General features: G+C 40.3%; 1 protein-coding gene across 4 annotated transcripts in view; it reads right to left on the bottom strand.

Moving 5' to 3' along the window:
- baiap3 (BAI1 associated protein 3) overlaps positions 1-14,368 on the bottom strand; it is an 81,229-nt gene that overhangs the window by 32,592 nt on the left and 34,269 nt on the right. For all 4 annotated transcript variants that reach the window (XM_087997804.1, XM_087997803.1, XM_087997805.1 and 1 more), the window contains 6 exons: positions 13,982-14,081; positions 7,970-8,077; positions 7,398-7,490; positions 6,770-6,873; positions 2,278-2,395; positions 992-1,116 (listed from right to left, as the gene is read on the bottom strand). In XM_087997804.1, coding sequence (XP_087853930.1) covers positions 992-1,116; positions 2,278-2,395; positions 6,770-6,873; positions 7,398-7,490; positions 7,970-8,077; positions 13,982-14,081 — 648 coding nt within the window. The remainder of the gene's footprint in view (positions 1-991; positions 1,117-2,277; positions 2,396-6,769; positions 6,874-7,397; positions 7,491-7,969; positions 8,078-13,981; positions 14,082-14,368) is intronic.

Below are 14,368 nucleotides of genomic sequence, written 5' to 3'. Positions count from 1 at the left end.
CATTTCCGCCACCTCCAAACGGACCCCACCACCAGTGATATATTTCCCTCCCCTCCCCTATCAGCATTCCGAAAAGACCACTCCCTCCGTGACTCCCTCGCCAGGTCCACACACCCCACCAACCCAACCTCCACTCCCGGCACCTTCCCCTGCAACCGCAAGAAATGCAAAACTTGTGCCCACACCTCCCCCCTTACTTCCCTCCAAGGTCCCAAGGGACACTTCCATATCCGCCACAAATTCACCTGCACCTCCACACACATCATCTATTGCATCCGCTGCACCCGATGTGGCCTCCTCTATATTGGGGAGACAGGCCGCCTACTTGCGGAACGTTTCAGAGAACACCTCTGGGACACCCGGACCAACTAACCCAACCACCCCGTAGCCCAACACTTTAACTCCCCCTCCCACTCCACCAAGGACATGCAGGTCCTTGGACTCCTCCATTGCCAGACCATAGCAACACGACGGTTGGAGGACGTGTGCCTCATCTTCTGCCTGGGAACCCTCCAACCACAAGGGATGAACTCGGATTTCTCCAGTTTCCTCATTTCCCCTCCCCCCACCGTCTCAGTCAAATCCCTCGAACTCAGCACCGCCTTCCTAACCTTCAATCATCTTCCTAACCTCTCCGCCCCCATCCCACTCCGGCCTATCACCCTCACCTTGACATCCCTCCACCTATCGCATTTCCAAAGCCCCTACCCCAAGTCCCTCCTCCCTACCATTTATCTTAGCCTGCTGGACACACTTTCCTCATTCCTGAAGAAGGGCTTATGCCCGAAACGTCGATTCTCCTGCTCCTTGGATGCTGCCTGACCTGCTGCACTTTTCCAGCAACACATTTTCAGCCCGATTCTTTCTGGCTTTGCCTGGCTCAACTTGACATAGTATGGCCTTGCTCAATCTGGTCTGGTTTGACCTGGCTCTGGGTCTACACTGGTCTAGCCTCACCCAGTTTGGCCTGGCTCACCTCCGTCTGTATTACCTCAGCATCAGTTCCAGCTGTCGTAATGCCGTCGGACAATTAAAGGGAAAGACTTGCTTCATTCTCTGGAGCAGCTCCCAGTTGTAGTCAATAAAGAGGACAAAACTGTCACTCAGGAACTCCTCCTGCAACAAAGTTAAGGGAATGAAATAACTATAGTAACAATGACAAAGGAGACATTAATCTGTGAGATGTGGCCTCTGCTATCAGAGACTGCTGCAGATTGTGTTTGCCAGGAATAAATGGATCTGACTTGAGGTGAAGATGGGTGCCGTTGTATAGTGAGCAGCATTCTGCCCATTATAGTACATGTTTTTTTGTTTATTTTTTTGTAGGCTGTTGGTGTCACTTCCAAGGCTGGAATTTATTGCCCTTGAATTGAATGGTTCGCTGGGTCATTTCAGAGGGCAGTTAAATCAACCAGATTGCTATGGGTCTGGAATCACATGTAAGCCGGAGCGGGTAAGGATGCGACTAAAGCAGATGGGTTTTTAGGACAATGGCTACCCTGTCACCATCAGGCTAGCTTTTAATTCCTGATTATTATTGGCATCAAATGTAACTATCTGTTGTGGTGGGATTTTAACTCATGTGTCAAAAACATTAGCCCAGGGTTCTAGATTAGTATCCACTTATATTATCCATGCACCACTGTCAATTTATAAGTTTAAATCTGAATTTGATACATTTTTGTTTGTTACCTAGAAGAATATCAAGGAACAGGCGGAGTTTTGTGGGGCTAAATGATCTTCTCCTGTTCCTATTTTATTTACCAAAATTTCTCACCTCCCAAACGCAAACTATTTTGAAAAACACATGAACTGGAATAACATTACAAAATCATAGAAACTGATTATTTCACTGAGAAGAAAAGTTTGAAATCTGAACATAAAAGCTACCACGTGGTGCACATCTTAATCAGTAATATTTCCATATTCAAAGTGGAAGCGTGTGTGAGAGAGATATGTGCACATGCATTCTTACTGCACACATTTACATGATTCACACACATGCACACATACACAGACACATGCAGATCAAAAACAGTCAAAAACAGTTAGTGACATAAAATTGTCAAATCTTGTGCTTTATTTCACAGCCACACAGCTTGTCAAAGCCACTGTTTAGATTCACAGTTGAAAGTTCATAACTTGTATGAAATACTGAAGAATGCCCAACACTTGGAGTCTGAATTAAAAGTCACCACCTTCCAGGGAGTGAACAGAACTGGGGGTAAGGGGAGTAATAGTTTCCAGAGGAAAAGCGCTTTGACATGAATGTTTTACCTGATCTTTGGTAAGAACACCAGGCTGGAACATCTGGTCCAGTTCCTCAAGGAGGTGGAGAAGGAAAGCACTGTCCATGAAGTGGAGCTGGTGGTGCTTGCTGTATGCCTGCCACTCACTGCAAGGAGAAGAAATAAATACTTTATTTGAAGCAGCTCCTGTTCATTTCCTCCTAATCTTTCAGTATATACGTGTAAAATGTTTGTTGGGATGTTATAAGAACCTTATATCTGCCTCTATATCATTATAATTGTACAACTTGAAAAATTGATAGAAGACTCAGGAGATGGGTCAAATGATTATTTGCTTTCACGCATATGTAAGGAAGGCTAGTCTTATCGTTGTGAAGTGTTCTTAGAACCCTCACTGACCTTTTTTTTATTTTTATCATTTTTGGCGTGAAGCAGTGAACTGTGAGCTGAGAACCGAAGGTGAGTTTTGGACTGTGAGCATCAATCTTATTTTTAAAGGAAAGAGCAGAAGAAACAAACTGATATTAGTTTATGAAGCCAGGCCTGAAGGTTAATTGCTAACTGATTTTTGTTAAAAGTAATTTTTAGATTTTTTGACGAGAGAGTTATTATGCCCAAACAGATGGCAGATGTTTGAATGTTAATGGGTGCCAATCAGACTAACAAAGAAAATGTTGAAAAAGAAACAGAAAGAGAAACAAAAGCTTGAACTGGCTTTGAACTGTGTGTTTTGTCAGAAGATTTGTAAAGCTAAAAGAAGGAGATCTGATTGCTCTCTGGTTATCCTTCCATTATCAATTTATTGAAAGATCAGAGAATAGACCCTCAGTTATAAGTACTAGATAAATATTCTTCAGACTTGAAGCTATCTGCAATGGCCAGTGTCCTCAGAAACCAAGCAAGATACAATCCCATGTGTCTGTGATATTACTGATTGTGGACATTGCTTCAGTTAGCTGGCCAGATATGTCTAATTTATTTTTCTTTTGATTTCTCTCTTAACTATAATCTGTTTGTCTATCTGTCTTTGTGTGAGCGAAGTCTAGAATCAAAGAAGATTGCATTTAAATCATAGACATTAATTTGATTATCTTGTTTAACTTTGCTCTGCTGAAGTTTCTGTAATGTTAATAAATTGTTAATTCCTATGTTTAAGCTGCTATCTAGTAGCAGTTATTCACAAAGGTCTGGTACTGGTTATTCAAAAGGTCAGGTTAGGAAGTACTGGAATCAATTTTGAGGCTCATTGAATGTTTTAATTTTATTGTGTTGCAAATACAGGGATAGGGAGGCTGATTTGATTTGGCTGTCTGTCTTTGTGTGTTATAACAATGTAAAAGCAACTCTGCTTGGCTCCTTACAACTCCAAATTTTATACAAAACATTACGTGTTCCATTTCCTAGTTTCTTCATCTTGGTGTCTTATGTTTTTTACTGGATAAAAAAAACTGGAAGGACTGCTGATGCTCGAAATCAGGAACAAAAACAGAAATTGCTGAAATTTTTACAGGCTTAGCAGCATGTGTGGAGAGAAATCAGAGTTAACATTTCAGTCCAGTGACCCTTCCTCAGAAAAATTCTGGACTCAAAACGTTAACTCTAATTTCTCTCCACCAATGCCGTCAGACCTGCTGAGAATTTTCATCAATTTCTGTTTTTGTTTATATTTACTGTTGTGCCACCGTTTACAAGTCATTGTCTGTATTCCACCCAAGGCCAGCACTATCCTGCTGATACTGCTGTTTATACACTACTAGCTTTGACTTTCTGTATGTCTCATTTTTTTCCATTCGATATGACTGAACCCTTAACTAACTAAAGCTAGTTTAACCCCTTCATTCATATTGTATCTGAAATGTAAACAGAACATGCTGGAGAAAGTCAGCAGGATTGCTAGCATCTGTGGAGAGTGAAACAGAGTTAACGTTTCAAGTCCCATGACTCTTCTTCAGAACTGAGTAATGCTGGAAAATGATGGTATTAACGTTGTTGACAAAAGGGGAGAAGCCGTGAGCGTAACAGATCTTCAGAATGGCTAGAGCAAAAGGGCAGTAAAGGAGGCATATTTATATAAAATAGATATTCATGTTATGGATAATTCAAATTACTTTGCTTTGTTGAGACACGCCCGCATAAGCAAGACATTGGTTGGAAGTGGAAGCAAGAGTATTGCTGTGGGAGTGGGTAGCAGTGTTGCTAAAATAGGACACAGGTCATACTATTGAGCATAATATTGACCCCTGAAGGCCAGTCGGTTAATGAGGGAACATTTGAGTGCATCTTATTTGCATACCGTTTATCAGCCTCTATGTGAAAAAAGCTGAAATCAAATTAGAAATTGAAATACACATAAGTCCAAAGGCAGAAGAATCAGACTAAATAAGATAGAAGTAAATCTACATGTAATTCAATGCAAAGGAGCCTGAAAATTAAGATAAACAAGTTGAGGGCACAGATAGGCACATGAGTATATAATATCACAGCCATGCCTGAGACTTGACTGAAAGATGGGCAAGATTGTCAATTCAATATTTCTGATTACAGACCAATCAAACAAGACACAATGGCATAGCAAAGGAGAGGGAGACACAAAATTGATCAAGGAATTAATTATAGCAGTAAGGAGTGATGATACCTTGAAAGAATCATCAAATCAGGCCATATCATGAGAAGTAAAATACACAAAAGGTCACACCTGCTATTGGGTGTGTACTATAGTGCCCAAACAAACAGTAGGGTAAGACAGAGGATCAAAACCAAAAGAGAAATAGCTGGAAAATCTCAACAGGTCTGGCAGCATCTGTAAGGAGAGAAAAGAACTGATGTTTCAAGTCTAACTGACCCTTTGTCAAAGCTCAAGAGGATCAAATATGTTATCAAATTTCAGACAAGAGTAAGAATAGTAAGACAGTAATAGTTGGGGGGGTTTATCAACCCAAATGTTAACTGGACTGGTTTTAATGTGCAAGGTGGAGAGGGAACAAAATTCTTAAATGGCATCCAGGAGAACTTTTTTCAGCCAGTACATAGAAAGTCGAACAAGGGAGGAGGAGGTGGAGTGGGGCATGCAGTTCGGGTCCTAATATTTGCAAATGAACCCAGGCAATGGAAGACACATCAGTAGGGGAGCATTTTGGAGATAGTAGCTATAACTCTGTTAGATTTAGGATAGTTATGGAACAGGATAAGGATAGACTTGGAATACTAGTAATAAATTGGGGAAAGGCTAATTTTACTAACATACGATTCAGCCTAAAGGGACTGGGAGCAACTATTTGCAGATAAAACTGTGTCAGAACAGTAGGCGATATTTAACAAGGAAAGAGCAAAAATGTTCCCATGAAGAAAAAAAGGGGAACCAAGACAAAAGAATGCTTGTTAAAGAATATAAAGGTTAAAATTTAAAAAAAAGGCAAGCTTATGACAGGTACTGAGGGCTCAATACGCAAAGTCCCTGAAGGAATATTAAAGGGTGTAGGTGAAGGCTGAAGAGGGTATGATAAAAAAGAAATTAGGAAAATAAAGGAAATGCATGAGAAAGCATGGGTAGGTAGGAAGGAAAACTCAAAGGTTTTTCTTTAAATATATAAAAAGCAAGGGAATATCTAGGGAAAGGATATGGTCCATTTGAGACATAGAAGTAACCTGGGTGAAATTGGAAGACATGGACCCATGGTCATCAATGAATAATTTGCATTGTCCTTCACAATGGAATAAGATGATACAGATATATATCAGGGTGGAGGACTGTGAAATATTAGAAGACATGGAGAGAGAGAGGAGATAACAACAGCTTTAGCAGCCTTAACAGTGGATAAGGAGGCTTGGATACAATAAGATGTGTTCCAATTCTCTGGGACCTTTTCAGAATCTAAGGATTCTTGGAAGATTACTACCAGAGCATCCACTAGCTCTATGGCTGCTAATTTGAATACCCTCAGATGCATCCCATCTGGTCGAGGGACTTACCAGCCTTTAACCTCATTAATTTCCCTCGCACTTTTTCTCTAGTGATAATTATTATATTTATTTTCTCTCCTTTTGCCCTTGATTATTTGGTACTTTTGGAATGCTATTAGTATCTTCCACTATGAAGACAAATGCAAAGGATTTATTCAACCCCTCTGCCATTTCCCAGTTCCCCACTATTATTTCCCCAAACTCATTCTCGAAGGGACGGTCACTCTGGCTTCTCTCTTCGTGTTTATATATTTAAAAGAAGCTCTTGCTATCTGAAGTGGTTCAAACTTGCAAGTTTCCCCTCAAAGTTTATCTTCTCCCTCTTTAGTACATTTTGGTCATCTTTAAGTCGATACTATCTTTAACTTGCCTGGTTAACCATGGTTAGCTGATCTCCTTTTTGGAATCCTTCTTTCTCACTGGAATATATCTTTGCTGTGAGCCAAGAAATAGTTTATTAAACATCTTCCGTTGTTCCTCAACTGTTTTCGCTGCTAAACTATTTGTTAAACATTTCTGAATGCCAACAGGGTAGAAGTTAATATAGGGATTGTACTCACACAGCTGCTTTCTGGAGAAATGAAAGGTCAAATTGCATGGCATGGTGGGCAAGAATGGTCACAGCATGTTTGCTGAGTTTGCCAGACCAACTGTTTTGGTCATCCTGTGGTGAAGGAGAAGTAACAAAATTAGTTCTGGGCTGTCTCAAGGTTACTCTGGGGGCAAGGATGTTTTACACCATTATGATGGTACCAGTCTGAGCCAGCGGAGTTCCCATGCAGTTCCCAGGTCCCAGTAACTGTCTGGCCCCTCACCCTGTGTCCATTCTACAGATGTGAATGAAGTCAGTGAGTGGCAGGAGATTCTCCAGGTCAAGGGAACCACAGTTAAGTTTGTTCCCCTGCGACTCACACCTTCTCCATTGGCCCTGTCTCCACAGTTAAGGGCACAAAGTAACATATAAGAGATATCAACTCATCAGTACCCACCCATCAACTATAATGCTTTAATTATAAATCTCATGTGATACAACCAAGGATTTTTACACGTGATGATTGCACAAAGGATTTAATTACAAATACTAAAGGATAGGAGTGTCAGAGATACCAAATATTTTGGTATACAATATCCACCTAAGCCAGTCACAGCTCCAATTGTTCTACTCTATTGTAATGAAGTAATACCTACCTGGAAATCGGAGTGCTCAATCTCCAACAGTTGCCTCAGCAACAATTCATGGATTCTCATACCACACATCCTCTTACACAGCTCCGTATCTCTCTGTAAAACAGGTAACTGTGACAGCAGTCTTCATAACTCATTTTATTCTACTTTCCTCTCTTCTTCTGAATGCTAACAGTCACTGGGATGTATGTTCCCTTATCTCATGAAGGTGCTGACTCTCAGTAGGGTACAGGTTCCTCTTCTTCTGAAGGCGTTAGTTCAAACTATGGTACAGATCCCCTCCTTTCCTAAAGGTGCTGACTCTTACTGAGGTACAGATCCCTTCTTTGACACTTGGGGAACTTTTCAATCTCATACTTCAGACAAGTAACTCTGTTTGATGCGTGAATATAGACAGTGCAATTTCCTGTTCTCACTGCGAGGCAGTAGGTTTACTAACTAAATGCTGTCAGGATTCTGTCTTAGCTTATTTGAATGGGCTTATTAAGAACACTTGACAATACCTCAATAACTCAAGATAAACCCTCTATCTCTACCTCCCTTAATGTAACTTTGTGTCTTGGCCAGCCCATTACCTGTGACATGATCAGCGTTAAGATGAGGTGACAGTCTCCTTGTACTCGAGAAGAGCTTTTTCGAGGCTCCAGTTTAAACCAGTCATTGATTCCTCCAACTGGAATGTCCTGACAATGGAACGGAAAGAATTCAAACATTTGCATTAGGTAATGGTTCTGAAAAGGTTAATGTTCATGTTACATTGGCTCCACCCATTCTACTGATATTATACACAGTCTGTAGGTGGAGACCAGAAGTTCTAGTCCAGCTTTTGGAGGGAGCATATGTATCTGTACCAACTCCCTAAAGTCTGAGTATGTACACCTGACAAAATGTAGTTGTATTTATAAATAAATACCGTAAATGTTCTTGTTACCCAAGAATAGTGCCTCATCTGCAAATATTCTAGGCTGTTATGTCACTAATCACTGGATAGGCCCAACACAAAGTAGGATTGGTGGCAGTTAACTACCTCAAATATCCCTTACCCAGTACCACATACTGGCAGAGCTAACATATACTACAAGGTACCATAAATGGTCATCTGAGAAATACCAACTGCAGCCTAGAACCTCAGATGAAGCCTGAGTCACAGTCTGGCCTTAGGATAAAGACCAAATATACAGCTGCTATAGTCTACTCTGTCACCACAGAGAGGTAACTGGTGGTGGTTTTACCTGAGGGTCACCACAGCTCAGGCATGGGGAAAAGATTGAAATGGAAAGCCCTTCATGGTAACCTCAGTCAATGCAGGAATTGAACCCACACTGTTAGTATCAATCTGTATTATAAACCAGCAACCCAGCCACCTGAGCTAACCAAGCATGCAGTCAGATTAGAAGTATTAGAGTAGTTAAAAAAAAACTATGCTCTTTCGTTGAACATATGAAGCATTGATAATAACACAGATGAACCCATGGTATAAATTGGTTTAGATCTACTTGATATTACAGAGTCGCTGGGTGGATTTTCTGGAGTTGGGTTACCTGACACTCCCTAACCCTCTCAACTTAAAAATCAGTTAGCACCTCACCGATATGAAATCTGATTTCCCTGCAATGATCATCCAAAATAGAGGATAAATAAGGAGCTAATAAGACTTAGGAACTCAAGGTAATTAATGGCAGCAGAGGAAAGTGTCATGGAGAAACCTATGGAAATAAAAGCTATGGAAATTGCTAAGACCTGATGGTTTACATCAAGAATTTTAAAAATAAATAGCTGAAGAGATAGCAAATGCATGTTAATGATTTTCCAAAATTACTTTGTTAATATTATTAAGAAAGTCTTAAGGATGCATTTAGAAATTTTAACATAGTTTCATAAAATATGAATAATATTTGACAAATTTATTAGGGTTTTGAGATTAAACTTGTTAACTTGTTAAGCAAATAAAGGGGAACCAGCAGATGTAATATATTGGATTTGCAAAACACATTGGCTAAGGGGCAGCACAATGGCTCAGTGGTTAGCACTGCTGCCTCATAGCACCAGGGACCTGGGTTCAATTCCAGCCTAGGGTGGCAGTCTGCATGGAGTTTGCAATGTTCTCCCAATGTATGGCTCTTTGATTTCCTCCTACAGTCCAAAGATGTGCAAGTGAGGTGGATTAGCAATGCTTAAAAATTGCCTTATACTGTGCAGGTTAGGTGAGTTAGCCATGATAAAAACACCCATGTCAGATTGCGAAGATAGGATGGGCTCTGGGTGGGATATTCATCGGAGATTTGATGGGCTGAATGGCCTCTTTCTGCATTGTAGGGATTCTATGATTTATAAAATGTCATGCACAAGGTTAGCGTGCAAGATGGCATCAAGGCTTTAACTGGGTTGGTGCAGGGTGGTCAGCTTTTGTCAGTCTATATTAATGACTTAGAGACAGACACCATGAGTAATGCATCTAAATTTACAGTTGAAACAAAGCTGTGTGAAAATGTTAGCATTGAGGAGACCCGCCAGCTATAAAATAGTATAGGTGGGTTTAAGTGAGTAGACAAGCTGGCAAATTGTGTTAAATGTGGGGGAGTGTAAGGTTACGTGTTTTAGTAGTAAAAATGGAAAATGTATTTTTTTTAAAAAAGGCATGATACTTTTAATTGTTAATATTTAGAGTGCCTTCTACAAGGAACAGAGGAATTTTTCTTGCAACCAAAGTAATAGTTTAGGAAGGCAAATCACTTTTGACCTCTATTGCAAGGTGATTGGAATACCCAAGAATAAGAAAATATTGCTACAATTTAATAGCACTTTGGTGGTCCATATCCAAAATATTGTTTCAGTTCCCATAGACAAAGAACAGTACAGTCTGCTTCTACCACTTTCTCTTGCAGCACATTCCAGGCACTTACCATATACAGTGCCTCTCACATCCCCTTTAAACTTCCCCTTTTTTACCTTCAACGTATGTCCCTAGTAATTGACATTTCCAGTTTAGGAAAAACACTCCAACTCTAAGAAAGATATGCTTGCCTCGAGGGCAGTACCGTGAAGGTTCACCAATTGTTTTCTGGGATGAGAGGATTATCCAAAGGTGAGAGGCTGAGTAGACTGAACCAAACTGTCTATGTTTAGAAGGAGTTTGGAAAAATGAGAAATTGCTTCATTGAAACATTGAAGATTCTGAGGGTATTTGCAGAGATTGCCGCCCCAGAACTTGGGAATCTAGAACACATGTTATACAGTCTCATGATGAGTCTTCAATTATTTAGGACAATAATTGAGAGAAATTCTTCACTTAAGTGGTTTAAAATCTTTGCAATTCTCACCCCAAAGAGTGTGGTATTCCATCAGTGACTATAATCAAGATGAATAGATAGATTTATAGTCTCTCAGGGAGTAATAGGATATTGCTTGAAAGCTGAAGGGAGGGCCAGCTACTGAAAGAAACAACAAGGAAGAAGTTTAAAAAAGGCAGTCTGCAACTTTGAATTACTGGGTGAGTCAAAATCGCTATGCATTTCTGCTCCCTGCTGCTATAGAAATGAAAGGAGATATAAAAGAAATACGAAAAAGAATTGGGATTACTTTTTCCCATTCTCATCAGGAAAGAAATGAAAAAGCTACCGAGTGAAATAATAATGAACAAATCAGATTAGCAACTCCGCTATGTGTGTTGGTGAAAGAGAGCATCAAGATATATTCTAGCTCAGATCTCCCTGAGGAGCAGAAAAGCCACACCAAAGTTATGTTGAAGACTTTGAAACCCATATGATACTTATAAATTTTTTTAATCATCAAAATTCAAGAGGAGTGGCTGATCAGCATGTGACCAAACATACACATCTAGCTGGATCCTGTGAGTTTGGATAACTGAAAGATGACTTCATCAGAGACAGGATTGTCTTAGGCATATATGTTTGTGCAGTGACAGCATGTCTGCGCAAAGAGGAGAAACCTACTCCCAAAGAAGCTCAGAGATTGTCAATCATCAGCTAGAGTGTGTGAATGGGAGAACAGATGAGACTTGATATTACATTGAGACACATTCTCAATGGAATTAGAACAATATATTGGAAAGTTATGAGACTACTGGAATGATGACTATAGAGGGAGAGCATTAAGACAGCTTTGTGCAAAATAATGGGTGTTGCCAATCTGTGCAAAATGATGTAAGACTATGGCCCAAAAATGAAGCCCTCAAAAAGTGAGGTTGAGGCTATATGATGGAACAATACTAACCTAAAGAGGACAAATGAAGTTGAGAGGTCAAATCATTGGGAAGAACAAAGATGAACATTAAGCAAAATCCAGACATCTCAGCTGAAGCAAGTCCAAAGCCTGGAACTGTATCTGTCAGCATACCTGAAGAAATCTGCAGCTTTTTGCAGGCCACTAAGCCATTGACAGCTGAATAAATTCTGAAAGATTACAAAGATATTTTTCCAAGTCTCAGATATCATCCTGGTAAATATCATCTTGCAGTGGATTAAAGTATGAGATCAATTGTCAAGGAGAGTTCCAGATGCCCTCAAATTCCTACAGACTGGATTAGCAGCAGCAGGGTAGCACTGAAAAAAAAATCTAGAAAAGTGACAATTGTCCTCAATTTACAAGTGAAGAATTTATAAAGAATTGAGAGATTCAAAACTATACATCATCTATACACTATCACAGGCCAAATGGAAAAGCTGAATCAGTGAAAATCACCAAACGGATCTGAAGGAAAATAAGCAATGCAGCAGAAATTTGTACAGACTAATTCTTGAGAGTCCAATCCAAAGTCTAATATCCTGTCACACCCAATGCTATCTCTCTAATAGCAAAAAAACTATTGAAACCAGAAGTAGAGCAAGTGTGAGTGATCAATTCATGGTGAAATAACAGAAATCCAAATTTTACTTGATAAAACTGCCAAGTCATTGCCAAAGCTGACCACTGGAAAGCCAGTCAGAGGACTTTCAACAAAAGTCAACCCACACAGCATATTTGGAATTGAGCAGAGCTATTGTCATCTTCATCCAACAAAGTGAACATGAATAACCAGGTATATCGCTGCAACTGTAGACATCTACATAAAGCAATTGTGCCTTCACTGCAGTCAGCTGACCAGCAAGCCTACACATAGTACAGAATGGCCATCAGTCCCAGAGGTTCAGCATTCCCCAGTGGCAGAAATGGGGATCAGGAATAACAGTCATTACAGTGACAACATTCACCATGGGAATAACACTCCCCAGATAAGGAACATTACTCTGGCAATTCAGCAGATAGAGATGAACAATCAATGACAATGTGTGCACCATTAGGAGATCTGCATGATTTAAAAACAATGCATGTACAGAGATTTACAGCAGGGAACCGACAAGTTAACTCAGCTCTGCGAATGAATGAGAGCTTTTTTCTAAATGAATCATAGAAACATAAAATACTGAAGAGGCCCTTTGGCCTATTGAGTCTGCACTGACAAAAACTATTCCTCTAAATCTATACTAGCCCCACTTTCCAGAAGTTGGTCGACATTTCCAATGCTCATCCAAGTACTTTTTAAAAATTGTGAGGTTTCCTGCCTCAACTAGCCTCCCATGAATTGCATTCTAAATTCCCGCCACCCTCTGAATGAAAAAAAAACATTTCCTCAAATCCCCTCTAATCTTCTGCCTTTCACCTTAAAATGATGCCCCCTTGTAACCAATCCTTCAACGAAGGGGAACAGCTGCTTTCTATTCACCCTGTCCTTGTCCCTTATAATCTTATACAGCTTAATCAGGCTTTGTCTGCTCCATAGAAAACACCCAAGCTTACCCAGCCTCTCTTCATAGCTGAACTGCCGCATCCCAGAATTGCACAGCATACTCCAGCTGTGGTCTAACCAAAGTTTTGTACAGTTCCAACATTACCTCCCTGCTCTTATAATGTATGCCATAGCTGATAAAGCCAAGTGTCCCATAGATCTTCTTAACTACCCTATTCATCTGTTCTGATACCTTCAGGTATCTAAGGACAAGCGGCCCAAGATCCCTCTGTTCCTCTGAGCTTCCTCATGTCCTGCCATTCATTGGAAGAAGTAATAAGACAAAGGAGTACTCAAAGTGCATCATCTATATATCAGGGTATATCAGGGTTACATATATCAGGGTTAAATTCCAATGGCCACTGATCTGCCCATCTGACCAATCGTCTATATCGTCCTGTAATCTAGGACTTCATTCCTAACTGTCAACCACCTGTCCAATGTTCGTGTCATTTGAAAACTTATTTATCATCCTTCCCACATGCTCATCTACATCGTTTATATATATATATATATATATCACTATCAATAATTATATGTAGATTGAGTAACTTGGGAAAGTTAAAATTGTTTTGATAGTGTATGCATTTTGCTTTTATGAGATGTATGGAGAAGTGCAATTGTAGTGAGTGTACTGGCTGCTGTCTTGTCTTAGTGGCATGACCTCTATTTTTGTCTTGTATGCATCTGCATCAGTTGAAACATCCCAGAGACCATGGTAATGGTGATGTTTGGGAAAGAAGATTGCTTTTAAACTCGCTGGCTTCCCGGCCCCGTTCCCTCTTTTGAATGTCAGACTTACACTAATTGGAATATCCAGGCAACCGAGGAAATCATCGTTTTCTTCCTGAGATCCCATGGCGCCATTAGTTCGAGCAGACTTCACGATCTGTTTGAAGTATCTTTACAATCAGAATAACAATCAGCAAAATGGATTAGATCTGAGAAAGGGAATATTAAATACAGGGTGGTTTAAATTAATTAGGCAGTGCAGAGAAGATTCACCAGGATATTGCCTGGGACGGAGCAGTGTAGCTTTGAAGAGAGGCTGGATAAGCTTGGGTAGTTTCTGTAGAGAAAAGAAGGCCTGATTGAGGTCCCCCTGATTATTGGGGAAAAGGTGGGGGGGGGGGGGGGGCATGGACAGTGTGGATTGAAAGCAGCTGGGGTGAGGGCCATTAAGGGAAAA

This window comes from Chiloscyllium plagiosum, unplaced genomic scaffold (assembly GCF_037043375.1).
Source record: "Chiloscyllium plagiosum isolate Xiang-an unplaced genomic scaffold, Cpla_swu_hap1 HiC_scaffold_20, whole genome shotgun sequence".
Lineage (NCBI taxonomy): Eukaryota > Metazoa > Chordata > Chondrichthyes > Orectolobiformes > Hemiscylliidae > Chiloscyllium > Chiloscyllium plagiosum.
The sequence above is the reverse complement of the archived record's forward strand: the minus strand, read 5'-3'. Positions and strand labels throughout refer to the sequence as shown.